General features: G+C 47.0%; 1 protein-coding gene across 3 annotated transcripts in view; it reads left to right on the top strand.

Moving 5' to 3' along the window:
* The window catches only part of DOP1B (DOP1 leucine zipper like protein B), a 119,271-nt gene that overhangs the window by 32,916 nt on the left and 59,123 nt on the right, over nucleotides 1–27,232 (top strand). For all 3 annotated transcript variants that reach the window (XM_039480412.2, XM_074389299.1, XM_074389300.1), the window contains exons 5-13: nucleotides 6,421–6,610; nucleotides 9,839–9,937; nucleotides 10,259–10,382; nucleotides 12,952–13,061; nucleotides 13,312–13,426; nucleotides 18,548–18,668; nucleotides 20,750–20,869; nucleotides 23,214–23,316; nucleotides 24,674–24,865. In XM_039480412.2, coding sequence (XP_039336346.2) covers nucleotides 6,421–6,610; nucleotides 9,839–9,937; nucleotides 10,259–10,382; nucleotides 12,952–13,061; nucleotides 13,312–13,426; nucleotides 18,548–18,668; nucleotides 20,750–20,869; nucleotides 23,214–23,316; nucleotides 24,674–24,865 — 1,174 coding nt within the window. The remainder of the gene's footprint in view (nucleotides 1–6,420; nucleotides 6,611–9,838; nucleotides 9,938–10,258; nucleotides 10,383–12,951; nucleotides 13,062–13,311; nucleotides 13,427–18,547; nucleotides 18,669–20,749; nucleotides 20,870–23,213; nucleotides 23,317–24,673; nucleotides 24,866–27,232) is intronic.

Genomic DNA, 27,232 nt, shown 5'->3' with positions numbered 1-27,232 from the left:
GCTTAGGAATGGGAGAAAGTGTGTATTCATTCAGACTATTGAGTATGGCTGAGTGCAGTGGCTCACACCTGTAATCGCAGCACTTTGGGAGGCCAAGGAACGTAGATCACTTGAGGTCAGGAGTTCAAGACCAACCTGGCCAATTTGATGAAACCCCATCTCTACTAAAAATACAAAAATTAGCCAGATGTGGTGGTGAGTGCCTGTAATCTCTACTCAGGAGGTTGAGGCAGGAGAGTTGCCTGAACCCTGGAGGCAGAGGCTGCAGTGAGCCAAGATTACGCCACTGCACTCCAGCCTGGGTGACAGGGTCAGACTACATCTCAAAAGAAGAAAAAAAAAAAAGACTATTAAGTATACACAGCGACCTTTGTTTCTGGGGAATTATGAAGTAAGAACTCACTTCCAGCTTATTAACTTTTCTGAGAGATGCCACAGTGACTCACCTCTGTTAATGGGGCCTGTTTTAACAGCCCGTGTTCAGTGACTGGTGACTATTGTTCTTGTAAAAGTTTTCATGTGATTACACAATGCACTGCTCACATTTCCCTGTGTTGGAGGCCCTAGTCAGCTCCCCCTTGCCTGTGGCATTACCTGTGACTGAAGGGTGCAGGAGGCTGGAGTGGAACCCAGCAATCAATCCCAGGTCCACTCGCATGGCTCCCCCAACCTCCAGAAAACCAAGTCACGAGAATGGTTTGCAGGGTTAGTTAGGAAATGACCAAGGGTGAACGTCATGAGCTCTGTATCAGGACTTGACAGATGGGACCAAGACATAGCTCTTTAACCGTTTCAAGCTCTCACATAGACCGGTGCTGGCTTTCCGTTTCCCAGAGGAGAATCCACCTTTACAGTTTCCACCTTAAGAGGCAGAATCTGTCTTGTTGCAGTTTTAAGCCCGGCACCAGGCCCTGTGGCTGGTACACAGTGCAACTCGGTAAGTGTGTTTTGTTTGTGAGTGGTCCCAGCCACACAGGAGGCAGCAGGAGGGCATTAGACTCCATGCCGATGGACTCCTAATCCCAGACCCTGTCTAGAAGTGCTGCCCTGTTTGTGTTCTGATGACAGATACGTGAGCATACATGTGTGCATACATGATTTTCCTGTCATCGGACCCATGAACACATTGGTTCCTAAAGCTTACTGTGATCTTTTAAATCTGTGTGAATCACACTAGAAGTGTGTAAATAGTTGTTTTTGTTTTCTTAGTTGATAAATGAAGGTTCATTTGAACAGTTGCTAAAGTTGCTTAACAGTGATTTTTTTTTCCCAAATACTGTGATTTCTTGACATCGAACCAAGAGCTGAGTAAAGCTTCATGAATCACTGAGTCGATTTAGCTGTGACAGAAACCCAAATGCAGTGTGGCACCCAGCAGTGATTAGTTCTCAGCTCTCCAAGGTGGATGCCGGTCAAAGGTTGTACAGTAATCTCTGAGCGAGTGTGTTGCAGGCACAGTGATTGAAGTGACTGCACAAGATTTTTTTGTTGCTGTTTCCATTTTAGTCTGAGACGGTTTGGTGACTGTTCCCAAAAATTATGCTCTCTTGTGTGGCCAGGTGTGGTGGCGGGTGCCTGTAATCCCAGGTACTTGGAAGGCTGAGACAGAAGAATCGCTTGTACCTAGGAGGTGGAGGTTGCAGTGAGCCGAGATCGCACCACTGCATCCAGCCTGGGCAACAGAGCGAGACTCTCTTCTCAAAAAAAATAAAAAAAGTTTTTGGGAATTGAGCGAAACACCCCAACAAATGTGCAGAGAGCAGAAAGGGAGGGTGCAATGGAGGGTCATGTGCGTGACGGCAGAAATTGCAGAGTGGTGAGTTAGGCTGAGCTGGTGAAGGCTAGAGCGACTCATGGTTTCATGTAGCTGGAGGCCATTCCTGGTGTGTGCTTTTTGGTGAACCATAAGGAATGAAACTTTTGGCCTCTGTTAGGACTTCTATCCACCCTGGCTTTCTAACCCTTTGGGGCCTTCAGAGAACCTATTACTGGTTATATATCCATTTTTTTTAAGTGCCCATGAAATAGCTACATTGCTGTGTTTTGCTATGCTAAGAAAACGAGATTAGAGGCTGGGCGCAGTGGCTCATGCTGTAATCCCAGCACGTTGGGAAGCCGAGGCAGACAGATCACGAGGTCAAGAGATCGAGACCATCCTGACCAACATGGTGAAACCCTGTCTCTACTAAAATGCAAAAATTAGGCATGGTGGCGCACCCCTGTGATCCCAGTTACTTGGGAGGCTGAGGCAGGAGAATCGCTTGAACCCAGGAGGCAGAGGTGGTAGTGAGCCGAGATCACGCCACTTCACTCCAGCCAGCCTGGCAACAAAGTGAGATTCCATCTCAAAAAAAAAAAACCAAACAAACAAGATTAGAACAGGGAAAACACAATTCTTTTAAGGAGATGAGGAGAGGAGAATGTTTTAAATAGTTTATAAGAAAGCAACAACTGTCTCTCTGGATATTGCCATTTAAATTAGTAGTTCTCACTCTAGTAGTAATTTTGCTTCTCAGGATACATTTGACAATATCTAGAGACAGTTTTGGTTGTCACAACTGGAGATGGGGAGGATGCTACTGGTATTTAGTGGGTAGAATCCAGAGGGCTGCTGAACATTTACAGTGCACATGGGTGCCCCCATGACAAAGACTTACCCAGCCCCAGGTGTCAGTGGGGTGGAAGTTCAGAAACCCTGACTTAAACAGTTGAAAAATATTTATTGACATTTCTTTTTTTCTTGAGCTCGTTAATAAGGGAGGCCATAGTGCAGGGCTCCCATGATGTCCTGGTCCGTTTTGGAATTCCCCACAGCGTCACCATGTCTGGAGGGGAAGACGTGCCCTCTTAGGGCCCCTGTCGTGAAGGAAACGAATGGACTTTACTGGGCACTTGAGGCGTGTGTTACACACCTGATCACATTGAATTCCAGGGTCTTGCTCTGTACCCAGGCTGGAGTAGAGTGACAGGATTGTAGCTCACTGCAGTCCCAACCTCCAGGGCTCAAATGACCCGTAAGCCTCAGCCTTCCAAAGCACTGAGATTACAGGAATGAGCCACCTCAACTTGGCTGACATTTCTTTTTTTTTTTTTTTTTTTTTGAGACAAAGTCTCACTCTGTCGACCAGACTGGAGTGCAGTGGTGTGATCTCAGTTCACCACAACCTCCGCCTCCCTGGTATAAGTGATCCTCCTGCCTCAGCCTCCTGAGTAGCTGGGATTACAGGCACACACCTGACAACCGACTAATTTTTGTATTTTTAGTAGAGACGAGGTTTCACCATGTTGGCCAGGCTGGTCTTGAATCTCCTGGCCTCAAGTAACCCACCCGCCTCAGCCTCCCAAAGTGCTAGAATTATAGGCATGACCCACAGTGCCCGGCACCACATTTCTTTTGGTTGGTTTCAGGCACTGTGATGTTGAGCTGTGCTGGTTCAAGGCTTTGTTACCTCCTCTTTAGCACTGTTTCTGATCAGCAGTTTACAGTACAGGGTGCTATTGTCACTGCCCTGCCTCTTCAGTTTCAGACGACTGCACCAAAGCGGGGCTGCGTGGTGACAGCTTGGCTTTCCATGGTTGTCCTTTCGGCAAGCAGCTGCAGAACCAACGCTGGAGTGCTTGGGGTTTGCAGTACCTGGCCCATGCCACTCACCTGCTCTCAGTTGTAAAGAGTGGAGCTGTCAATGTCATTTGAAGGAGCTGTGTTTGCAGGAGGTGTGAGAGAGCACAAGCCAGGATGAGTTAGGAAGGATGGAAATACTTGGGGTTTGGATTGGGTTTTTTTTGGTGTTTGTTTTTTGTTTGTTTGTTTCTGTTGTTTTTTTTTTTTGAGATGGAGTCTCACTCTGTTGCCCAGGCTGGAGTGCAGTGCTGCAATCTCGGTACCATGCAGCCTCCACCTCCCGAGTTCAAGTGGTTCTCCCACCTCAGCCTCCCAAGAAGCTGGGTTTACAGGTTCGCACCACCATGCCTGGCTAATTTTTGTATTTTTGGTAGAGATGGCGTTTCACCATGTTGGCCAGGCTGGTCTCGAACTCCTGAGCTCAAATGATCCACCCACCTCGGCCTCCCAAAGTGCTGGGATTATAGGTGTGAGCCACCGTGCCCAGCCTGTTTGTTGGTTTTGAATTAAAAGTTTAGGGTTCCCAGGGAGGCATGGTTCCACAGAAGAGGGTTCCACTTCTTAACCAGGGCTTAAGTAATTTTCCTACCTTGGCCTCTGAGTAGCTGGGACTACAGACCCATGTTGCCGTGCTGAACTAATTTCTGTATTTTATGTATAGACAGGGTTTCATCATGTTGCCTAGGATGATCTTGAACTTCTGGCCTCAAGTGATCTGCTCCCCTCCATGGCCTCTCAGGCCACCTCTAGTGGCCTGTTCCGTGGAACATACTTGGGAATATGCAGTGCTAAGCAAAGGGGGACTATGACACCAGGGTGTGTCCATTATAGTGTCTGTGATGATTTCAGAGCTGGGCAAAGACAAGCTCTATTTGTTTACTCAGCCTTTAATAGAAGACCAAGCAATAACGTCAGCCACTCAGTCACCCTGTGTGCTTTTCCTGAACACTTAGCCATGATTTAAGCCTCTTCATTTTTATTTTTTCTAAGAAGGCAGGACCATGCATTATTTCCTACAATATTTTACGAGACCCAAAAAAGTTCAGACTAATTTTAAGGAGAACAGAATGCCTTTTTAATGTAACACAATGGTAGATATTTTTGTAGGAGATACAAAAAAGAAATTCTCTGAGGGTTTTTTCGAGTGCCAACCTGGAGGCAGATGCTCAAATAGACCCCGGGACTGTGACAGTAGACAGAGCTCAGCTGGCAGTAACCGCAGGCGGCATGGCCCAGACATCAGGTCTGTTCTCCCCTCTCGGCTGAGTTTGTTTGTGTGCTTCTTTCTTTCCTTTTTCCTTTTTCCTTTTTCCTTTCCTTTCCTCTGTCACCCAGACTGGAGTGCAGTGGTAACATCTCGGCTCACTGCAACCTCCACCTCTCTAGTTCAAGCGATTCTCCTGCCTCAGCCTCCCAAGTAGCTGGGATTACAGGCGGCCGCCACCACACCTGGCTAATTTTTGTATCTGTGGTAGAGACAGGGTTTCACCATGTTGGCTGGGCTGGTCTCAAACTCCTGACCTCAAGTGATTCACCTGCCTCGGCCTCCCAAAGTGCTGGGATCACAGGTATGAGCCACTGCACCTGGCCGAGCTGTTGTTTTTTTTTTTTTTTTCAAGGGGACTCTCACTTCATTCTCACAACATCCCCACGAGGTTGAGGCGCTTTCCCCTGTCTTTTAGCTGAGTCCAGGTGTGCGCCGCTGTTAAACTTGTCCTAGGTCCTGCAGCCAGGAGGCATCACAACCAGGACACTGGGGCTGACTCTGTCAAGCTGGGTGAACCAACACAGTCCACCGGGCTGGACTTGCTGTCTTTGTTTTCTGTGGTCTTTGCAGATAGGAAGCATGTGAGAAACTGAGCCCTTTCAGGTACTGAATGAGTCACATCCTTCACTGGGCAAAATCCTTTAGGAGAATGTGCCCCCGCTGTCTAACTGGTAGATGCTGTCACCCAGCCTGCAGGCTGTGTGCACTGTGGACAGGAAAGGGGTTGCAGTCAGCGGCAGGGACACCACCAAACAGACACGGGTCAGCGTCAGAGGAAACACAAGCCCTGATCCACCGGTGACGCTGTTCTTCTAAAGGATGCATGAGAAGGTGCTGACTTTGTGTCCTGGGAGACCTAGATAAAGATAAGAGGCGAACAAATGCTCGGCCTCAGCACGAGAGCCCCTCAGAGTGGGAATCAGCACATGCGGGTTCTGTGGGCTGATTGAAAGAAAACCACTCCAGGATTATGGAATTTGCAGGATAGTGGTGGGCCCCGGGCAGATAGATGTCGCCCCTAGCATTTCTAAAGGCAGATGTCACTTGGCACATTTCTGGCTGTGCTCAGGTTGGTGATGTCTAATTGCTGAAGTCTTTGATCAGTCTCATCAGCTCGTGCTTGTTTTTGATACATGAATGGCTCCTTCCGCTTTTATATAAAGTGGCTGACCTGCCCATCCCTCTTATGGTGGAACCTCCCTTCTGTGAGCACTGCAGCATCCGTGGCTTGGCCAAGGTGGAGCCGGGTCTCTGCCCTGCCACACACGACTACTTAGACACTTTTCACTGGCCAAGACACTGCATTGCCTGGTGACATTCGTTTTAGCAAATCCAGGGTCAGTGTGACAGCCGGCAGGTGGACACACACAGCAGGGTGAGAGATGGCAGCGGCTCCCAACAGTGAGGAAGGTGGGGCTTCCCCAGCCAGGTGAATCCGCCGTGATTCTTCACACAGCATTCACAGAGCGCTGTGCAGCAGGATCCAGGAAGACAGGGCAAGCCCTTGAACCCTCTCCTCTCTCATCAACAGAACAGATGCTCTGCTCCTGAGACTGTCGCTGGTGGTCGGCAAAGAGGTGTTTTACACCGCCCTCTGGGGGAGCATCCTGGCTAGCCCGTCCATCCGCCTCCCTGCCTCGGTCTTCGTGGTGGGCCACATCAACAGGGATGCCCCCGGCCGGGAGCAGAAGTACATGCTGGGGACCAATCACCAACTCACGGTGGGTGCTATGCTCCTCCCGGAGCACGGGGAGGAGGCAACACGTGGGCACAGCATCCTCATGCGCGGGTTGTCACTGAAGCTGCAAAGGGACATCCGGGAAAGGGAGGTGCACCAGGCTTGAGTCTGGTTCACGAGCTGCTTCACAAGGCAAGAAGGAGGCCTCATGCAGTTGCAGATGGTGATGGTATTTTTAACGTACGCATTAATTTTTTTTTTGAGACGGAGTCTTGCTGTGTCACCCAGGCAGGGTGCAGTGGCAGGACCTTGACTCACTGCAACTTTCACCTCCTGGGTTCAAGCAATTGTCCTCTCTCAGCCTCCCGAGTAGCTGGGATTACAGACACTTGCCACCACACTCGGCTCATTTTTGTGTTTTCAGTAGAGATAGGGTTTCAGCATGTTGGCCAGGATGATCTCGAACTGCCTGGCCAGTAATCCGCCCGCTGCAGCCTCCCAAAGTGGCACTAAGATTTGTATATTCAGTAAGTGTTCACAGCCTCAGAGGTCCCTTCTGGAGGCCACCGGCTTTGCAGAAACGTGCGTAGCTGTACACGGCGCTCAGAAGGCCTCTGCTTAATTGACGGGTCTTTACTTCCGCCCCCTGTCCTGCGTCACGGGGCCACTGCCCACCCACACATGGAAACTGCCTCCTCCCTGGCGATCCTCCCCCTGCTCTCCTGTCTCCATCGGCTGCTCTCAAACCTAAATTATCGGGTTCCCCAAGTATCCATCTCCAGGCCCTTCAGGGGAAACTGTTTTCTGAGGTAACAACATCCCTTTTCATGCCCTTAAAAATGGTAACCTCGGCCGGGTGTGGTGGCTCACATCTGTAATCCCAGCACTTTGGGAGGCTGAGGCGGGTGGATCACGAGGTCAAGAGATCGAGACCATCCTGGCCAACATGGTAAAACCATGTCTCTACTAATAATACAAAAATTAGCTGGCCCTGGTGGCACGAGTTTGTAGTCCCAGCTACTCGGGAGGCTGAGGCAGGATTTCTTGAACCCAGGAGGTGGAGGCTGCAGTGAGCCAAGATCACGCCATTGCACTCCAGCCTGGCGACAGAGCAAGACTCCATCTCAAAAAAAAAATGGTAACCTCCCAGATCTTTGTCTTTTCCTCACACCTGCCTCTTGGTTTTATGTCTTGCTGTCTTTCGCCACCTGGTGGTGTTTCCACACGTTGACCTTTTTTTTTTTTTTTTTTTTTTGAGACGGAGTTTCGCTCTTGTTACCCAGGCTGGAGTGCAATGGCGCAATCTCGGCTCACCACAACCTGCGCCCCCTGGGTTCAGGCAATTCTCCTGCCTCTGCCTCCTGAGTAGCTGGGATTACAGGCACACGCCACCATGCCCAGCTAATTTTTTGTATTTTTAGTAGAGACGGGGTTTCACCATGTTGACCAGGATGGTCTCGATCTCTGGACCTCGTGATCTACCCGCCTCGGCCTCCCAAAGTGCTGGGATTACAGGCTTGAGCCACCGCGCTTGGCACGTTGACCTTAAATTGTTCAGATTGAATTCACAGGTGAGAAGTTGTACAGCTGGTGTCAATTACCGCTGAGTCCATTTCTCCTTGCAAAATGGGCGTTGTAGACCTGCCTCATAGGGTCTCTCTGAGGACAAGGTGGAAAAATGGATGAAAGGCACCTCGCACAGTGATCAGAACACAGGAGATCCTGATGAACATGTCCCTTTCCTGCCCCGTCAGTATCCCCTTCGTCTTTCTCTCCAGTGTCTCGGCCCTGCTCTGGCTTCTTGTCTTTTACTCTTGTATCTAACTGGTTTCTCCCCATCCTACCCTCTCCCCATCCAGTCCTTATCAACTGCTAAGAGATTTGGTTCTCCGAAGCCTAGCTTTGCTTATATGTATCCTGTGCTTTAAAAATATCTAACTTCCCAGCTGGGTGCAGTGGCTCATGCCTGTAATCTCAGCACTTTGGGAGGTCGAGGTAGGTGGATCACTTGAGGTCAGGAGTTCAAGACCAGCCTGGCCAACATGGTGAAACCCCACCTACAAAATACAAAAACTAGGCTGGGCACAGTGGCTCACACCTATAATCCCAGCACTTTGGGAGGCCGAGGCAGGTGGATCACCTGAGGGCAGGAGTTCAAGAACAGCCTGGCCAACGTGGTGAAAACCTGTCTCTACTAAAAATACAAAAATTAGCCGAGCATGGTGGTGGATGCCTGTAGTCCCAGCTACTCAGGAGGCTGAGGCAAGGGACTCGCTTGAACCAGGGAGGTGGAGGTTACAATGAGCTGAGATTGCACCACTGCATTCCGGCCTGGACTTCAAAGTGAGACTCCATCTCAAAAAAAAAAAAAAAAAAAAAAAAAAATTAGTGGGGCATGGTGGCAGGTGCCTGTAATCCCAGCGACTCAGGTGTTTGAGACATGAGAATTGCTTGAACCCACAAGGCAGAGGTTGCAATGAGTCGAGATAACACCACTGCACTCCAGCCTGAGTGACAGAGCAAGACCCTATCTCAAAAAATAAAATAAAAATATCTAACCTCCCATTGCCACCAGCTATAGTCCAAGCTCAAAAGCATCCTCACCAACTGCTCCCAGCCACGGCACCTCACCCTTCCCTACAGGCCCCACGCTCCCACACGACCGCCACAGGGCCTGGCCTCACGGTGCCTTTGCTCCTGGCCATTCCCTTCTGTCCCACTGGCTGTTCATTCCTGCCCTTCTTCACAGTCTCAGGGTAGCTCCTTCCTGCCCTTCAAGCCCAGCTTTCCCATGGAGCGTCATTGTTCTCTGCAGTTGAAAGAGTTCCCCTCTTCTGAACTCTGAGCATTTGTCTTTGGCTCTAATTTCTTAAGCATCTCTAGTCTACCTATCTGTATTCCGAAAAGACACTCAAAATATCTACTGAATTGATCAGGAAGTATTTTCCCATGTGTCTTCAGAGCTTTAGTTTAACCTAAGGTTCCTGTTGGATCCTTTCCGGAGTCGTAGAATTTGAGATCTTAGAACCAGCCATGTGGTCCAAACCTCTCCAGCTCTCACGTGGAACGGTGAGGTCTGCAGCTGAACATCTCCGACATCACACAGCCTGCCGGCCTCGAGAGCTAGAAGCCACGCTCTCCTGACCTGCAGCTGCAGGTTCTCTCCTGAGTGATATAACACAGGAGTTTCAAAATTCCTAGGAAAGGTTACTTTCATTTTTATAACCATAAAAGTAGCCTGAAAATGCTAATGCCGTTTGATCGTTTACAGGTGAAATCTTTGTGCGCCTCCCTGTTGGACTCAAATGTTCTTGTGCAAAGAAATAATCTGGAAATTGTTCTGTTTTTCTTCCCATTTTACACCTGTCTGGTAAGTCATTTGTACTCTTCTGGTAGGTCACTGGGGTTTCCCAAGGGGTGGGATATAGATCTCAAGCAGTTTTTGTCAAAAGAGGACAGCTGAGCCACTCATGGGCATTATTTGCTGGTAGCCAGTGAAAAGTCCCTGTTCATTTTTGCAAGGATAGAGTTTTCGTTGCATGTATTGAATAGCTTCTTCCATTGGTAGTGTGCGAGGAACCAACCCTTTTTGAGATAGAGCTTTGTAGACCAACAAGGAAGGGCTACATGTCAAAAAGCCAGCCATCTACGCTATCCTTCCCTTGCAGTAAAATCTCTGTCCTTCTAATAGGATTCCAGTGAGCGCGCCATCCCCCTCCTCAGATCCGACATCGTGCACATTCTCTCAGCCGCCACCCAGACCCTACTGAGAAGGGACATGTCCCTGAACAGAAGACTGTATGCGTGGTTACTAGGTACTGAGCAGTATGCAGCCTTTTAAAGTCAAATTTAACGTGAAACCCTTCAGAGCTGACTTCCGGAATAAGATTTGGTCTTGGTGATGTATTTCTGAATCATGAAGTGTAGAAAGATACCACGATGACTAAATATGGCGCTGGTCAGTTGACCAGCTGCCTATACACGGTTATTTTGCAGAATTTTTTTTTTAAAGGGGAAATAATAAGTGGGATTTAAAAAATGCCAACTGAATTCCATTTTAAGAGCTTGAAATACCACCAAAAACTGGTAGCGAAACCTCATTCAAGTAGAAGCCTGTTGCTATGGAGAAGTTTCATAAGATGAGGGTATATCGTGGAGAAAACTTACAAATATTGTGGGAGATGCGTAAATAAAGAAGGAGGTTTTGTACGAGTGGAAATGTTTTGGAGACTTTTGGATGACTTTGGAGATCACGAGAGCCCCTGGGCCGTGTTTCTGTGTGTTCTGCGGACTGCCTATACATTTGCTGGCAAAGGCCCTTGACTATTGGTTAGAAGGCCTCTCAGAGACAGAGTCTAGGAAATTGCAGCCTAAAAGATAACACGTTCATGAGTTTTCTAAAGTCTGATATTCACGCGCCTAAGAAAAGGTGGTATGCAAAACGATTGTGACAAGACCACAGCTCTGATTAGCTCTCAACATTTAGATTTTTTTTTTTTTTTCTTTTTGAGGCGGATTTTCGCTCTGTTGCCCAGGCTGGAGTGCAGTGGTGCGATCACAGCTCACTGCAACCTCCACCTCCCGGGTTCGAGCGATTCTCCTTCCTCAGCCTCCCAAGTAGCTGGGATTATAGGCACCCACCACCATGCCCAGCTAATTTTTGTATTTTTAGTAGAGACGGGGTTTCACCATGTTGGCTAGGCTGGTCTCAGACTCCTGACATCAGGCAATCTGCCCACCTCCGCCTCCCAAAATGCTGGGATTATATTCCACCATGCTCGGCCTAGCATTTAGTTCTTATCAAAGATCTGTACCAAAGATCTTACCAAAGTCAGGAAGTCCTCTTCAGTCCTTCCTTCCCTTCTCCCTAGTTATAAAACTTCTAAAAGTCATTGCATGGAAGCTTACTAAGGATTTTAAGAAGACTATTTATAGACTCTTTAAGGATTTGTATGTAAAGGATGAGTTTGTCAAATGCACAGCTCTGCTTCTACGGGACTTGGTATGCTGTGTGGAGGACGCTGGGTCCGACCGCAGCACCAAATTGCAGCCCCAGGAGCCTCATATTCTTTGCCAGTGCTATGAGGATGCACTTCCTTGCCCTGAGAACCTTGCAGACTTATCCAAGGCTCCAACTGATGGGAGCATGTGCATGAGAATACCTCGATCTCACATAATGCTGGACAAATAAACACCGGTTTTAAAAAATGATCCCTGTCACAGTGGCCCACGCCTATAATCCCAGCACTTTGGGAGGCCGAGGCAGGTGGATCACCTGAGGTCAGGAGTTCAAGACCAGCTTGGGCTACGTGGTGAAACCCTGTCTCTACTAAAAAACACAAAAATTAGCCTGGCATGGGGGCATGTGCCTGTAGTCCCATCTACTTGTGAGGCTGAGGCAGGAGGATCACTTGAACCCAGGAGGCGCAGGTTGCAGTGAGCCAAGATTGTGCCACTGCACTCCAGCCTGGGCGATAGAGTGAGACTCTCTCTCAAAAAAAAAAAAAAGATCCTCAGCAAGGTGTGGTGATTCATGCCTGTAATCTCAGCATTTGGGGAGGCCAGGGCAGGAGGATCACATGAGCCCAAAAGTTCAAGATCAGCCTGGGCAACCTAGCAAAACCTTGTCTCTACTAAAACTCAAAAAAAAAAATTGGCCAGTACAGTGGCTCACGCCTGTAATCCCAACACTTTGGGAGGCTGAGGCAGGCAGATCACTTGAAGCCAGGAGTTCCAGACCAACCTGGCCAGTATGGTGAAACTCCATCTCTACTAAAAATAACTAGGTGTGGTGGTGGATGCCTGTAGTCTCAGCTGCTCGAGAGGCTGAGCCAGAAGAATCGCTTGAACCCAGGAGGTGGAGGTTGCCGTGAGCTGAGATCACACCACTGTGCTTCAGCCTGGGTGACAGTGAGATTCTGTCTCAAAAAAAAAAAAAAAAATTAACAGAGTGTGGTGGCATGCATCTATAGTCTCAGCTTCTCAGGAGGCTGAGGCCAGAGGATCGCTTGAGCATGAAGGTGGAGGCTACAGTGAGCTGTGATCATGCAGCTGCACTCCAGCCTGGGTAACAGAATGAGACACTGTCTAAAAAAAAAAAAAAAGATTAGCATTTCATTAGATGCTTATAATCATGCTTGTGAAAAACAGGGTGAATTCTTAGAGCAAACTAAATTGAAGCCCACTGAGGTGGAATTCTGCCTGTCTGATAGTTAGCCACACCATTGTCAAAGGAAAAAATTTGACTTGGTCTTTCTGGATCCGATTTTGGTTTTCCGTCAGAGGAATGATATTTTTAAAACACTGGAGCGTGAGACTTTTGCACAATGTGATGTCCTTTAAAGGCGTAGCTCTCTTTACAGCTTGGCATCTGTTCTTTTATAGGCTCCGACATTAAAGGAAATACCATTGTGCCAGAATCTGAAATCTCAAACTCCTATGAAGACCAGTCGTCTTACTTTTTTGAAAAATACTCCAAGGATCTTCTAGTTGAGGTAAGGCAGCATTTCTGGAAAGTTCAGGGCATTCCTCGTCATGATTCTCCAGTGGATTTCTTTGGGAGACCTCCATGCAGGCCCTGGGCACGTTCCTGGGCCCCTGGTTTGGGGAGCTGCAGTGTATTTGTTGCATGGTGGGTGACTGGTTTTCCCTGTCCCAGAGGACTGGACAATTAGAATAGCCAGTGATGTTGTTACACTTTATGCTACAGGATAGTCTAATATGTGGCTTTTAAAAAATAAATAGAGTCTGGCTGAGATACTGCATCAGAAGTTCCTAGATGCTGACATGGAGGAGCGCCATCACACATACCTGAAGCCTTTCCGCATCCTCATCAGTCTGCTTGACAAGCCAGAAATAGGTAATGTTGGAAATGCTGCTGCCATCCTATGCCAGGGAAATAAAACACAGTGGGATACAACCAAAGCGTTTTTTTGAATATAATGTAATCTTTGGAATTTCAGACCTCTGAAATTGTTAGGTTATATGGTTCAGTGATCCTATCTATGGTCACTTAAACGTTTTGCATGGCGGATCACGCCTATAACCGTGCCTGTAATCCTAGCACTGGAGCTCATGGATTTGAGACCAGGCTGAAAAGCCACGTTGAAAAACCTCGTCTCTACAAGAAAATTTAAAAAAAAACAAAAAAAATCCAGGCCTGGTGGAGTGTGCCTGTAGTCCCAGCTACCAAGTGGCTGAGGTGAGAAGACTTCCTGAGTCCAGGGGGTCGAGGCTGCAGCGAGCTGTGATTGCACCACCGCACTCCAGCCTGGGCGACAGAGTAAGACCCTGTCTTAAAAAAAAAGTTTTGCACAATAATTTGAATATTTTTGTCAGGAAAATACCTCTGAGTGCCTGTCATGTCTACAGAACACATGTGGTATTTCCTTTTTAAGACTGTTTCTTCAATGTCATACTTAAAATGAGCTTTGGTCTGATTTTCAGTAAGTAGGGGACCCCCTCCAACTCTTTGCCTTGGGATCCTGGGCAAGCCACTTCTTTTCATTGTGTAGATTAAAAACATTTTCAGTGTAAAATGAAGGGGGTTGAACTAGACTCTGGTGACCAGAGGCTCCCCTCTTAGATACTATAGTCCTTTGAGCACAGGTTGAGAAAAGAGACCTTCCCTCTGTCACTTTATTTTTATTTATATATTTTTATTATTATAATTTTTTTTTGAGACAGTTTCACTCTTGTTGCCCAGCCTGAAGTGCAAAGGCACAATCTGGGCTCACTGAAACCTCCGTTTCCCACGTTCAAGCAATTCTCCTGCCTCAGCTTCCCCAGTAGCTGGGATTACAGTGCCTGCCACCACACCCGGCTAATTTTTGTATTCTTAGTAGAGACGGGGTTTCGTCATCTTGGCCAGGCTGGTCTTGAACTCCTGACCTCAAGTGATCCTCCTGCCTTGGCCTCCCAAAGTTCTAGAATTATAGGTGTGAGCCACTGTGCCCAGCCCTCTACCTCACTTTAAAAAGAAATTTGCAGCCGGGCGCGGTGGCACGTGCCTGTAGTCCCAGCTACTCAGGAGGCTGAGGCTGAAGGATCTCTTGAGTCCAGGAGTTCTGGGCTGTAGTGCGCTACGCCAGTCAGGTGTCTGCACTAAGTTCAGCATTAATATGGTGACCTCCCGGGAGCCGGGGACCATCAGGTTGCCTAAGGAGGGGTGAACCAGCCCAGGTCGGAAACGGAGCAGGTCAAAACTCCCATGCTGATCAATAGTGGGATCGCACCTGTGAATAGTCACTGCACTCCAGCCTGGGCAACATAGCAAGACCCTGTCTCTAAAAAAAAAAAAAAAAAAAAGGAAAGAAAGAAATTTGCTGCCGGGTGTGGTGGTTCACACCTGTAATCCTAGCACTTTGGGAAGCTGAGGTGGGTAGATCACCTGAGGTCGAAGTTTGAGACCAGCCGGGCCAACATAGGGTGTGGTGGCGCACAGCTGTAATGCCAACTACTTGGGAGGCTGAGGCAGGAGAATTGCTTGAACCTGGGAGGTGGAGGTTGCAGTGAGTCGAGGTAGTGCCATTGTACTCCAGCCTGGGTGACAAGAGTGAGACTTAGTCTCAAGAAAAAAAGAAATTTGCTACCATATTAGTTCACTGTATGGTCTACATCTTTATGTGAGGCCTGTACCTAGGAAACGATAGCCATCTCTTTTGTTGGATTGCAAGCCTGAGAATGTCATTTCAGTGGTCCAGGTGTGCCTACCGGAGCTGTTTGCAGAGAGTAAGAAAGCTGAGGGCTGGGCAGGTGCAGTGGATTGTGCCTATAATCCTGGCACTTTGGAAAGCTGAGGTGGGCCTCACTTGAGGTCAGGAGTTCGAGACCATCCCGACTGATATGGTGAAACCCAATCTCTATTAAAAATACAAAAATTATCCAGGCGTGGTGGCACATGCCTATAAACGCAGCTGCTTAAATGGCTGAGTCAGAAGAATCGCTTGAACCTAGAAGACAGATGTTCCAGTAAGTTGAGATTGTGCCATTGCACCCCAGCCTGGGTGACAGAATAAGACTCTGTCTCAAAAAAAAGAGAGAGAAAGAGCTGAGGGCATTAGTGAAGGGGTTGCCTCTTTGGCCTTGGGATGGAGGCCTTTTGCTTATATCCATTCAAAAGCACAGAGCATCTGCCATGTGGCAGGGACAGTGCCAGGCTCTAGAGGGACAAAAGGTGAGCAGCTTCTCATGAAGTTATAGGGAAGGGGAGACTCCATGTTCCTGGAGTGTTTTCACTGTTCATGAATAATAACCACAGCTGACATTTTTCAAGCAATTACTTTGTGCCAAGTGATATGCATACATCCTTTTATATCTGTCTGCACACACGCTTCCATCCCTCCAACAACACCAAGGTGGGTACTCCTGCTACGTCCATTTGACAGATGGAAAGACTAAGGTTGGGCAGCGGTAGGTCATTTGCTCAGGGCCACTCAGGAACCTAAGCTCGATTTCTCAGCACTCCCTGATGCTTACCTGATTGCGTTCAGAGAAACCCTACCCCAGATGTTCACTTCTGTCACCAAGGGGTGAACTTTTATTCCAAGACTTGTGCAGCTCTCGTCGTTCTTAACCAAAGTCCAAGTATGAAGCGTTTGTTCTTCTGTGCCCTGCCCCTGATGCGCTGCCTCAGGGGATCTGCACTTCATTCAGATTCCTCTTCCCATCTCTCCCCTCCCACCTCAAACCAAATAGGTTTTCCTGCTAGTGTGAAGTAACTGCAGCTCTGAAAAGTCATGATTTAGTCCAAAAAGTGGAAAAAGTTATGTAAATGTATTGGGAGCTTGCTGTCTAACTTCAGGGAAGTATTAAAAGAAGAAAATATAATGTAGCATTCTGGAGATGTGTGTTTCATGTCTAAGCTGTGCACCTTGGTGAGCCAAGTAAATGTTGCTGCTAACTTGGGCTCCAGGTCATATTTTCTGGAAGCAAATGAATATCAGGATCCTGCCCAGTCATAACAGTCGTTTAATTTACTCTTTCTAATTTTTTAGCTGTCTGCAGGAAAACATACTCAGGAGGCAAAGGAGGTGATTACCTAGAACTCGGAGGCACAGGACGGCCGTTCAGTCCTGTCCACGCTTTTTGCGGCTGAGCTTTAGCCATACCTCATTTCCTCCTCCATGAATCAAGGCAACAAAATTGCCTTCATTTTGGTAGCAAGCATTTAGCATTCTTGTGCTGTCGATAAAATACACAGGAAGCCAACACGGGCGTGGTGGCTCACACCTATAATCCCAGCAGTACTTTGGGAGGCCAGGCAGGCAGATCAACTGAGGTCAGGAGTTCCAGACCAACATGGCAAAACCCGCCTGTACTAAAAATACAGAATGTAGCTGGGTGTGATGGCACGCACCTGTAATCTCAGCTACTTGGGTGGCTGAGGCGAGAGAATCGCTTGAACCCAGGAGGCAGAGGTTGTAGTGAGCTGAAATCATGGCCCTGCACTCCAGCCTGGGAGCCTGGGCAATAGAGTGAGACTCTGTTTCCAAAAAATAATAATAAATTCTATCTTTAAAAAAATACTCAGGAAAATTAGCATGAAAATAGTTCTCTCAGAGGCACATCCTTTTTTTTTTTTTTTTTTTTTTTTGAGACAGAGTCTCGCTCTGTCACCCAGGTTGGAGTGCAGTGGCACAATCTCGGCTCACTGCAGCCCCCACCTCCTGGGTTCAAGTGATCCTCCTGCCTCAGCCTCCTGAGTAGCTAGTATTACAGGCACACACCACCACACCCAGCTAATTTTTGTATTTTTAGTAGAGATGGGCTTTCACCATGTTGGTCAGGCTGGTCTCGAGTTCCTGACCTCATGATCCACCAGCGTTGGCAACACTGTTCATGCCCAGAGTGCTGGGATTACAGGCGTGAGCCACTGCGCCCGGCCTCAGAGGCACATCTTTTGGTTTTGTGAAAAGAAAATGTAAAAGATTGGATTAATCCACTTTTTTGCCAGTGTTGACAGAGCTTTCATTTTCTCTGAATTCATTGTGTGTTTCTCCCTCCAGATACATGGGTGAAAAGTCAGGCCCTCAGCTCCCTGAGGGTTGCGGTGTGCGGAGCGGAAATGCCCTGCCCAGCCCCTGCCCAGGTGGCAGTAAGGCTTCTCTAACGTGCAGCTGGTCCAGTTCTTTTGTGCCATGTTTCTTGGTGGTTCAGGATGGGCATCATTTCTTTTGTGTTGCTCCATCTCATGACTAAAGAATTGAAGAAGTTGCCCTGCTCTCTGGATGTTTCTGTTGAGTCATGCCCCACCAGCAGTTTACGAACACTTAACACGCATAGTCTGAGCTCTGCTTCCATCTAGCAGAATCTGCCTTGGGCAAGTTACTTAACCTTTCTGTGCTTCCATCTCCTCACGTGTCATCAGCAGTGTAGTATCTGTCTACATGGCTGTTACAAGGGTTTAATAAGCCAGTAGATGTTAAATGCTTAGAAGGCTGTCAGGCACATAGAAGTTCTGTCGGGCCCAGTGGCTCATGCCTGTAATCCTAGCACTTTGGGAGGCTGAGGTGGGCAGATCACCTGAAGTCAGAAGTTCAAGACTAGCCTGGCCAACACAGTGAAACCCCATCTCTACTAAAATACAAAAATTAGCTGGGCATGATGGCAGGTGCCTGTGGTCCCAGCTACTCAGGAGGCTGAGACAGGAGAACTGCCTCAACCTGGAAGATGACGGTTGCAGTGAGCTGAGATCGCACCACTGCACTCCAGCCTGAGTGGCTAAGCGAGACTCCGTCTCAAAAAAAAAACAAAAAAAAGAGAAAAAGAGGAAGGATATCCAGCACACAGAAAGTTCTATAAAAATGTTGGCTATTTTCATGAATGTTGTTTCCCCAGCTAAAGTTGTCACCACTGAAGTTAAGTTTCGGTGTATTTTAGACTACATAAGATGTCTATGTACAGGTTTACTCTATATATGTCACTTAATGATTTAAAAGGGATGTTAATCTGTTTCTGACCATCTTCCTTCTAATTTCAGGGCCTCAAGTGGTCGGGAATTTGTTTCTCGAAGTCATCAGGGCCTTTTATGCTTACTGCAGAGATGCCCTTGGCTCTGATCTTAAACTGAGCTATACCCAGAGTGGAAATTCACTGATAAGGTATGGGTCTGGCCTCGAACATCACACATCTCTCTCCCTCCCGGGTGCTATGATTTTTTTTTTTCCTTTCTTGTTTACTGTAAATTGTGAAGTGGTAGAGAAAGTGGAGACGCAGCAGGTGAGACCATTGGTTAACATAATCAATGCCCTGAAGTCAGGCAATGGGAATTGACTCTTCCCTACTGAGTAACGTGAAGAGTGTTTGTTTTGTTTTATTTTGTTTTCCCCAGAGACAGAGTCTTGCTCTGTTGCCAGGCTGGAGTGCAGTGGCACAATCTTGACTCACTGCAACCTCCACCTCCTGAGCAATTCTCCTGCCTCAGCCTCCCAAGTAGCTGGGATTACTGGTGCCTGCCACCACACCCAACTAATTTTTGCATTTTTAGTAGAGATGGGGGGTTTCACCATGTTGGCCATACTGGTCACGAACTCCTGACCTCATAATCTGCCTGCCCTGGCCTCCCAAAGCACTGGGATTGCAGGTGCGAGCCCCCACATGCACAGCCTGTTTGTTTTTGAGACAGAGTCTCGCTCTGTCACCCAGGCTGGAGTACACTGGCACCGTGTTGGCTCACTGCAACCTCCACCTCCTGGGCTCAAATGATTGTCCTGCCTCAGCGTCCTGAGTAGCTGGGATTACAGACTCCCATTACCATATCTGGGTAATTTTTATGTTTTTAGTAGAGACAGAGTTTTGCCATGTTTGCCAGGCTGGTCTCAAATTTGTGACCTCAAGTGATCTGCCTGCCTCAGCCTCCCAAAGCGCTGGGATTACAGGTGTGAACTACCGCACCCAGCCCTTTTCAGTATTTTGTAATGGCCTTTCAGTGGTACACTTCTGCACGCATCTTTGTACCTGTGCAAGGATTTCAGCAGGATAAATTTCTCAAATAAACTTCCCGAGCCATAGAAGATAAACATTTAAGGCTGGGCGCTGTGGCTCACGCGTGTAATTCCAGCACTTTGGGAGGCTGAGGCCGGTGGATCACTTGAGATCAGGAGCTCTAGACCAGCCTGGCCAACATGGCAAAACCCCATCTCTACTAAAAATACAAAAATCAGCCAGGCCTAGTGGCAGGCACCTGTAATCCCAGCTACTCAGGAGGATGAGGCAGGACAATCGCTTGAACCTGGGAGGCAGAGGTTGCAATGAACCGAGATCATGCCACTTCACTCCAGCCTGGGCAACAGAGCGAGACTCTGTCTCAAAAAATAAATAAATAGGCCGGGCGCGGTGGCTCAAGCCTGTAATCCCAGCACTTTGGGAGGCCGAGGCGGGTGGATCACAAGGTCAAGAGAGCGAGACCATCCTGGTCAACATGGTGAAACCCCGTCTCTACTAAAAATACAAAAAATTAGCTGGGCATGGTAGTGCGTGCCTGTAATCCCAGCTACTCAGGAGGCTGAGGCAGGAGAATTGCCTGAACCCAGGAGGCGGAGGTTGCGGTGAGCCGAGATCGCGCCATTGCACTCCAGCCTGGGTAACAAGAGCGAAACTCCGTCTCAAAAAAAAAAATAAATAAATAAATAAATAAATAAATAAATAAATAAATAAATAAGTAAATAAACATTTAGAATTTTGGCTAAATTTCCCTGCTGCATGTCTGTGTACCATGTTATTCCACCAGTAGAATATGGACTAAAACTGTTTTTCTGTACAATTTCTTTTTACAGTAGCTCTGAAAAAAAATTTTTTTTCTTTTTTTTGAGACAGAGTCTCACTCTGTCACCCAGGCTGGAGTGCAGTGGTGCAGTCTCAGCTCACTGCAGTCCCTGCCTACCGGGTTGTAAGCACAGCACTTTGGGAGGCTAAGGCAGGTGGACCAGCCTGGCCAAACGGTGAAACTCTGTCACCACACCTGGCTCTAAAATTTACTTTTGAGAGACTGTATCAATATCAATATTGTGTAGGATGGCATTATGCAAACACTTTATAAGAACAGTAATATTTTCATTTTTATCAGGGTGTGTCAGCTTCTCTATAAATAAGTTGCAGATGGTGAAATGAGTTAGTTTTTCAGACACTTTTTTGTAATTCAGGATTTTTTTATGGACATATGTATTCATTCCTCCTTTTACAGTGCAATCAAAGAAAACAGAAATGCCTCTGAGATTGTCAAAACAGTAAATTTGCTGATCACTTCTCTAAGCACAGACTTTCTCTGGGATTATATGACGAGGTGTTTTGAGGAATGCTTTAGGTAAGTATGTGGTTCAGAAACACAGAATAGGAAGGATGAGAGGTTTAACGATTTTGTAGCTGCTTAGAATGGTCAGATTATATATAAGTAGCTGAAGCTGGGTGGTCTTCCGTGAGTTTTAAAATCAACTAAAACAGGATTGGAAAGAATTTACTTAAGATTCTAGCAGAATAAAAACACCTCCAATAAGAAGGTTTACATAATCTTTGCCATGTAATTCTGAAGCTGCTTGAAAAGTCTAACTTGAGAAAATCCTCAGTGCATTTTCTGGTTACATTCATCAAATCAGCTTTCCTCTCCTGGCTGCCTGATCTATTGAAAGCAGCTTAGTTTTGTGGCTCTGTGACTGGATAGAGTGTTTTTGAAACCTTCAGTTTTCTTAAGTTCTTACTGAACTTAATGTATAACTGGTCAGATAAAAGCATTCACATTTTAAGCTACTCTAATCAGCTTTTCCGTCTCTTTGAACTGGGTGAATTGTACCACCTCTAACTTGTGTGCAGTGGCGTGCGCTGGGAACACCGTGCTTTCCTGGAGAGCCTTTTCCCATGCCATTTTCTTTACGGGAGGAATAAGGTCATGTCTCAAACCCTGTTTTGTCCTATGAGGCATGCTGTAAAACTTACTTCTTGTTCATCTGCACTGTAATGCTCTCGGCTATCTCACTGTCTTAACTCTCAGCTGCTACCACTATGCTTTTCTGCCCAAATGAGCTCACAACACTGGGATGAATAAGTTAATTGCAATTGGATCCACAGGCAACAGCAAGGCCATATTATATCGAGGTTAGAGTATGCTTTGGTCAGCCTGGTTGTGTGTGTGTGTGTGTGTGTGTGTGTGTGTGTGTGTGTGTTGGTCAGCCTGGTTTTGTGTGTGTGTGTGTGTGTGCGTGTGTGTGTGTGTGTTTGTGTTTAGACAAAGTCTCTCTGTGTCATCCAGGCTGGAGTGCACTGGCATGATCCCAGCTCACTCCAACCTCTGCCTCCCTGACTCAAGCAACCCTCCCACCTCAGCCTCCCAAGTAGCTGGGACTACAGGCGCATGCCACCACCCCCAGCTAATGTTTGTATTTTTAGTAGTGATGGGATTTCACCATGTTGGCCAGGCTGGTCTCAAACGGCTGACCTCAAGTGATCTGCCTCCTTGGCCTCGCGAAGTGCTGGGATTACAGGCATGAGCCGCTGCATCCAGTCATCCTAGTTATTTTAAAAAAAAAAAAAAAAAAGAAAGAAAAAGAAAAAAAAGAATAGAATGTTTCTACCCAGCTGGAGGTGACTCTCCACCTTTCCAACGTTTTGTTCTCCTTTCATCCCAGAGTTAATCACTGTCCTGAGGTTAACGTCTGTCTTCAGTATAACGTGGCTTTGCTATTGCCTGTGGATGCAATTACAGTTCATTTATTCATCCCAGGGTTATAGGATGAGAAGCAATAGATATTTTTTAAATTACTGTTTAGTACCCTGTTTATTTTTTTAAAAAGTGTTGAATTTCAGTGTAAGATAAGCAACTAACAACAGTTGATTGGTGGAGTTACACTTCTTTTCAGAAGCTGAAGTGTTCTAGGCATCTCAGGTGCTGATAAACTCCTGGGTATTACTCCTGGGTATTGCTGATAAACTCCTGATGTTACTTGGAAATACGTTGTCTCAGGCCACTCCTGTAGCAGATAGAACAGCCATGTGGACTGTAGTGTCCTCCAGCCCAGCCTCTTTCCCTTGGAACGGGCCTTTGAGCTTGGATTGCGGACCTGGGATTACATCTGTTGACGCGCTCCAGGTCTCCTGGGTATGGAGTGCCCACGTGGGTATGGGACCACCCACATCTGAATCAGTAGAGTTCAATCAGAGGGAACCTGTTTTGGACACCAACAGATTCAAGATACTTACTAACGTTTCTCCACGTTAGATAGTTTCAGTCAACAAAATTTAGTTATCAGAACCACAAAAGCTGTCTTTCATTATGTTTGGAGTAGAATAATATAAGAAATGCTTGGACTTAGGGCAGGAAGAATTGACTTTTTTTTTTTTTTTTTTTTTTTTTTTGAGACTTGCTCTGTCACCCAAGCTGGAGTGCAGTGGCACAATCTTGGCTCACTGCAACTTCTCCCTCCCGGATTCAAGCAATTCTCATGCCTTAGCCCCCCAAGTAGCTAGGACTACAGGCACGCGCCACCACACCTGGCTAATCCTTTGTATGTTAGTAGAGATGGGGTTTCACCATGTTCCCCAGGCTGGTGTAAGCTCAGACAGTCTGCCCATCTTAGCCTCCCAAAGTGCTAGGATTATAGGCATGAACCACCGTGCCTGGCCAAAAAAAATTGATTTTTCTCTGCTGCGATTTATAGACCAGTGAAGCAGCGTTACAGCGTGAGGAACAGCGTCAGCCCTCCCCCGACCGTCTCGGAGCTCTGTGCCCTCCTGGTCTTCCTGCTGGACGTCATTCCCTTGGTGAGTGCTTGGGAAGAGACGGCTCAACACCAGCCATTGTTTACATTCTCACTGGTGGTGGTGGCCTGCCTCATCAACCTCACTTTACTGAAAATGTTTTATATAAATAAGCAACACTGTCCTTGATGTTTGTTTTGGCATAAAATATATAACTGAATATAATCTCTTATAGTCCTAGTGTCTTATTTAAAAGGGGCTATAACTTTTGGGCCAGTCGTAAGTGGGCTAAGCTGAAGTTCAGTCAACCAGCCGATGAACTGGGTATCATCCCTGTATTACAGTTATTTCAGAGTAAGAGTCAGTCAGTACATTTCCTGAGTAAAATTGTGCTATTGGCTGATTTTCTCAAAGGAAACTAATTTCCTTAATATAGAAACGTGCCGATTTTATTTTCCATTAGGAAGTGTAAAGCCACCTGTGAGGAGAGAAATAACATCCTCAATCTGTCCAGATAAAATTAAAATATTGAGCCTAGCACCATGGTTTGCGCTCATAGTCCCAGCTACTCCGGAGGCTGCGGCAGGAGGATTGCTTGAGCCTAGGAGTTTGAGACCAGCCTGGACAGCATAACATGATCCAGTCTCAAAGAAAAAGCAATAGAAATAATTTTTTCTTTTCCTTTTCTTATTTTATTTTATTTTATTTTTTTTTGAGAGGGAGTTTTGCTCTTGTTGCCCAGGCTGGAGTGCAATGGCACAATCTCGGCTCACTGCAACCTCTGCCTCCAAGGTTCAAGTGATTCTCCTGCCTCAGCCTCCTTCGTAGCTGGGATTACAGGCGCCTGCCACCACACCCAGCTAATTTTTTGTATCTTTAGTAGAGACAGAGTTTCACCATATTGGCCAGGCTGGTCTCAAACTCCTGACCTCAGGTGATCCACCAGCCTAGGCCTCCCAAAGTGCTGGGATTACAGCATGCCCAGCCTCTTTTCTCTTTTTTGAGATAAGCTCTCACTGTCGCCCAGGCTGGAGTGCAGTGGCATGGACTCAGCTCACTGTAGCCTCATCCTCCCAGGCTCAGGTAATCCTCCTACCTTAGCCTCCCAAGTAGCTGAGACCACAGGCATGTGTCACCAAATCTGGCTAATTTTAGAATTTTTTGTAGAGATGGGGTCTCACTGCATTGCCCAGGCTGGTCTCAAACTCCTAAGCTCAAGCAGTCTGCTTGCCTCGGCCTCCCAAAGTGCTGGCTGGGATTATAGGCATGAGCCACTGCGCCAAGCCTTGTTTTGTTTTCTGATTTGAAAATTAATGTGAAATTTGTGCCCGAAAAAATTGAATTAGTTGCCATTTTGAGATGTATTGTTTTTCTGATTGTAAACTGACAATGTGTGGATTAACCTGTGTTTATTTCACAGGAACTTTACTCTGAGGTGCAAACTCAGTATCTCCCCCAGGTGCTTGGCTGCCTGGTGCAGCCTCTTGCTGAGGACATGGAGGCCTTAAGTTTACCTGAACTCACACACGCCTTGAAGACGTGTTTCAAGGTGCTCAGCAAAGTCCAGATGCCACCTTCCTACCTCGACACGGAGTCCACCAGCGGAACCTCGGTGTGTGCTCTGAGGGGCAGAGATGATTCTGGGGGCTAAAAGCAGCTTAGGCCTTCCTGGGAGTAGAAAGTCTTTAGGATGGGAATAAAGATGAGAAGATACCAGGCAACATGTCAAATGTGCTTGTAAAACCCTCACTTTAAAAGGTTTTAGTACCTTGCACGGTGCAATGGTTCATGCCTTAATACCAACACTTTTGGAGGCTGGGGCAGAAGGATTGCTTGAGCCCAGGAGTTCAAGACCAGCCTGGGCAACACAGCAAGGCCTCCTCTCTCTACAAAATAAAAATTAGGCCAGGCGCGGTGGCTCATGCCTATAATCCCAGCACTTTGGGAAGCCAAGGCAGGTGGATCTTCTGAGGTCAGGAGTTCAAGACCAGCCTGGCCAACATGGCAAAACCCCATCTCTACTAAAAATACAAAAAATTAGCCAGGTGTGGTGGCACACACCTGTAATCCCAGCTACTCGGGAGGCTGAAGGAGGAGAATCGCTTGAACCCAGGAGGCAGAGGTTGCAGTGAGCCAAGATCACGCCACTATACTCCAGCCTTGGTAACAGGGCGAGACTCTGTCTCTAAACAAATAAATAAATAAGCCAGTCATGGTGGGCACCTGTAGTTCCATCTTCTCAGGAGACCGAGGTGGGAGGATCACTTGAGCCTGAGGGGTTGAGGCTGCAGTGAGCTGTGATTTCACAGCTGCACTCCAGCCTGAGTGAGAGCAAGACCTGGTCTCTACAAAAAAAAATGTTTCAGTTTTAGCACTCTTTGTTTTACCCACTCTCATGCTACCTGCCTGCTCCGTAACTGCAGTTAGTGGTTGGATACAGTTAATAACTACATGACGACAGTTAATGGGCCAGTTGTAACTAGCCTTGCAGACTGTTAGGTGTCTGTTAGTAGCATGTGACTTTGGTTATTTCCAATATAAGCGGGATGAGGTCCTGGAGTAATTTGCCGGGGCTGCCGTAGTAACATACCACAGACTGGGTGGCTTCTACCACAGACATTTGTTCTCTCATGGTTCTGAAGGCCGGAGTCTGACAGGAAGGTGTCAGCACGGTCGGCCCCTCCTGAGCGCACTAGGGAAGAAGAGTCTCTCGTACCTCCCGCTAGCTCCTGGTGGTTTGCTGGCAATATTTGCCATTCCTCGGCTTGTCGAAGCATCACCCAGCTCTGCCTTTGTGTTCACTTGGCCGTCAGCCTGTGTGCATGTCTGTCTCTGTGTCCAGAGCTCCCCTTTTTATAAGGACACCAATCCTACTGGATTCAGACCCGCCCTGATGATCCTAATGGATCATCTGCAAAGACGCTGTTTTCAAATTAAGGTCACATTCCCTGGTACGAGGAGTTAGGACTCCAACACCTTTTTAGGAGACACAGTTCAAGCCATAACATACACTGTTCTCTGACTTGCTTTACTTCTTTTTTGTTTTTGTTTTTGAGACAGAGTCTCTCTATCTCCCAGGCTGGAGTGCAGTGGCATTATCTCAGCTCACTACAACCTCCACCTCATGGATTCAAGTGATTCTCCTGCATCTGCCTCCCAAGTAGCTAGGATTACAGGGGTACACCACACCTGGCTAATTTTTTGTATTTTTAGTAGATACGGAGGTTCACCATGTTAGCCATGCTGCTCGAACTCCTGACCTCAGGTGATCCACCTCCCAAAGTGCTGGGATTACAGGCATGAGCCACTGTGCCCAGCCCTTTACTTTTCATTCAAACAATATTTTGGAAACATCTTTGCATAACAGAATATATAAAGGCATTTATTCTTTTTCACTTCTGCATAATTATCTATGATACGGGTTTATAATTTCTTCAGTGATTTCCCTAGATATTATTGAGGTTATTTCTAGCTTTTCACTGTTAAAAACAGTGCCACAGTCAGTCATGCAACTTGTCCCTGGGGGTTAGTGTCTCTGAAGGATACATTCTTAGCCATGAGTTGTAACCAGAAAGCGCACATGGTCCTTGTATACTGTCAGAGATGTTGCCAAATTGTCTTTCAAAAAGACTAACCACGATGGTCCCACAAACAGTTGGACACCCATGGTTGAATTATTTTTATTTTGATGTTATCTAAGGATTTGAAAATTTTGCTCTTGAAGTCACTTCATTGAAATGGCAGACAGGTGTGTCAACAGACTAAAAAGGGAGGCATTCTGAGCAAGAACTGTGTGTACTGGTTGGTTTTGGAGGTAAATGAGCTGCCTGATAGGAATTGAATCTCAATTTACAGGCTAATTACAGACTGCCATCTCAATTTAGAAGTTTTCCTTTTTTTTTTCCCTAGCTGTTCTAGCTATTGAGAAAAAACATCCTGATAATAATAATTTTTCTATTTTATTTTTGAGACGGAGTCT

This window comes from Saimiri boliviensis, chromosome 18 (genome assembly GCF_048565385.1).
Source record: "Saimiri boliviensis isolate mSaiBol1 chromosome 18, mSaiBol1.pri, whole genome shotgun sequence".
In the NCBI taxonomy this organism is placed as follows: Eukaryota; Metazoa; Chordata; class Mammalia; order Primates; family Cebidae; genus Saimiri; species Saimiri boliviensis.
Note: the sequence above shows the minus strand (reverse complement) of the source record. Positions and strands in the feature narration are given on the sequence as shown.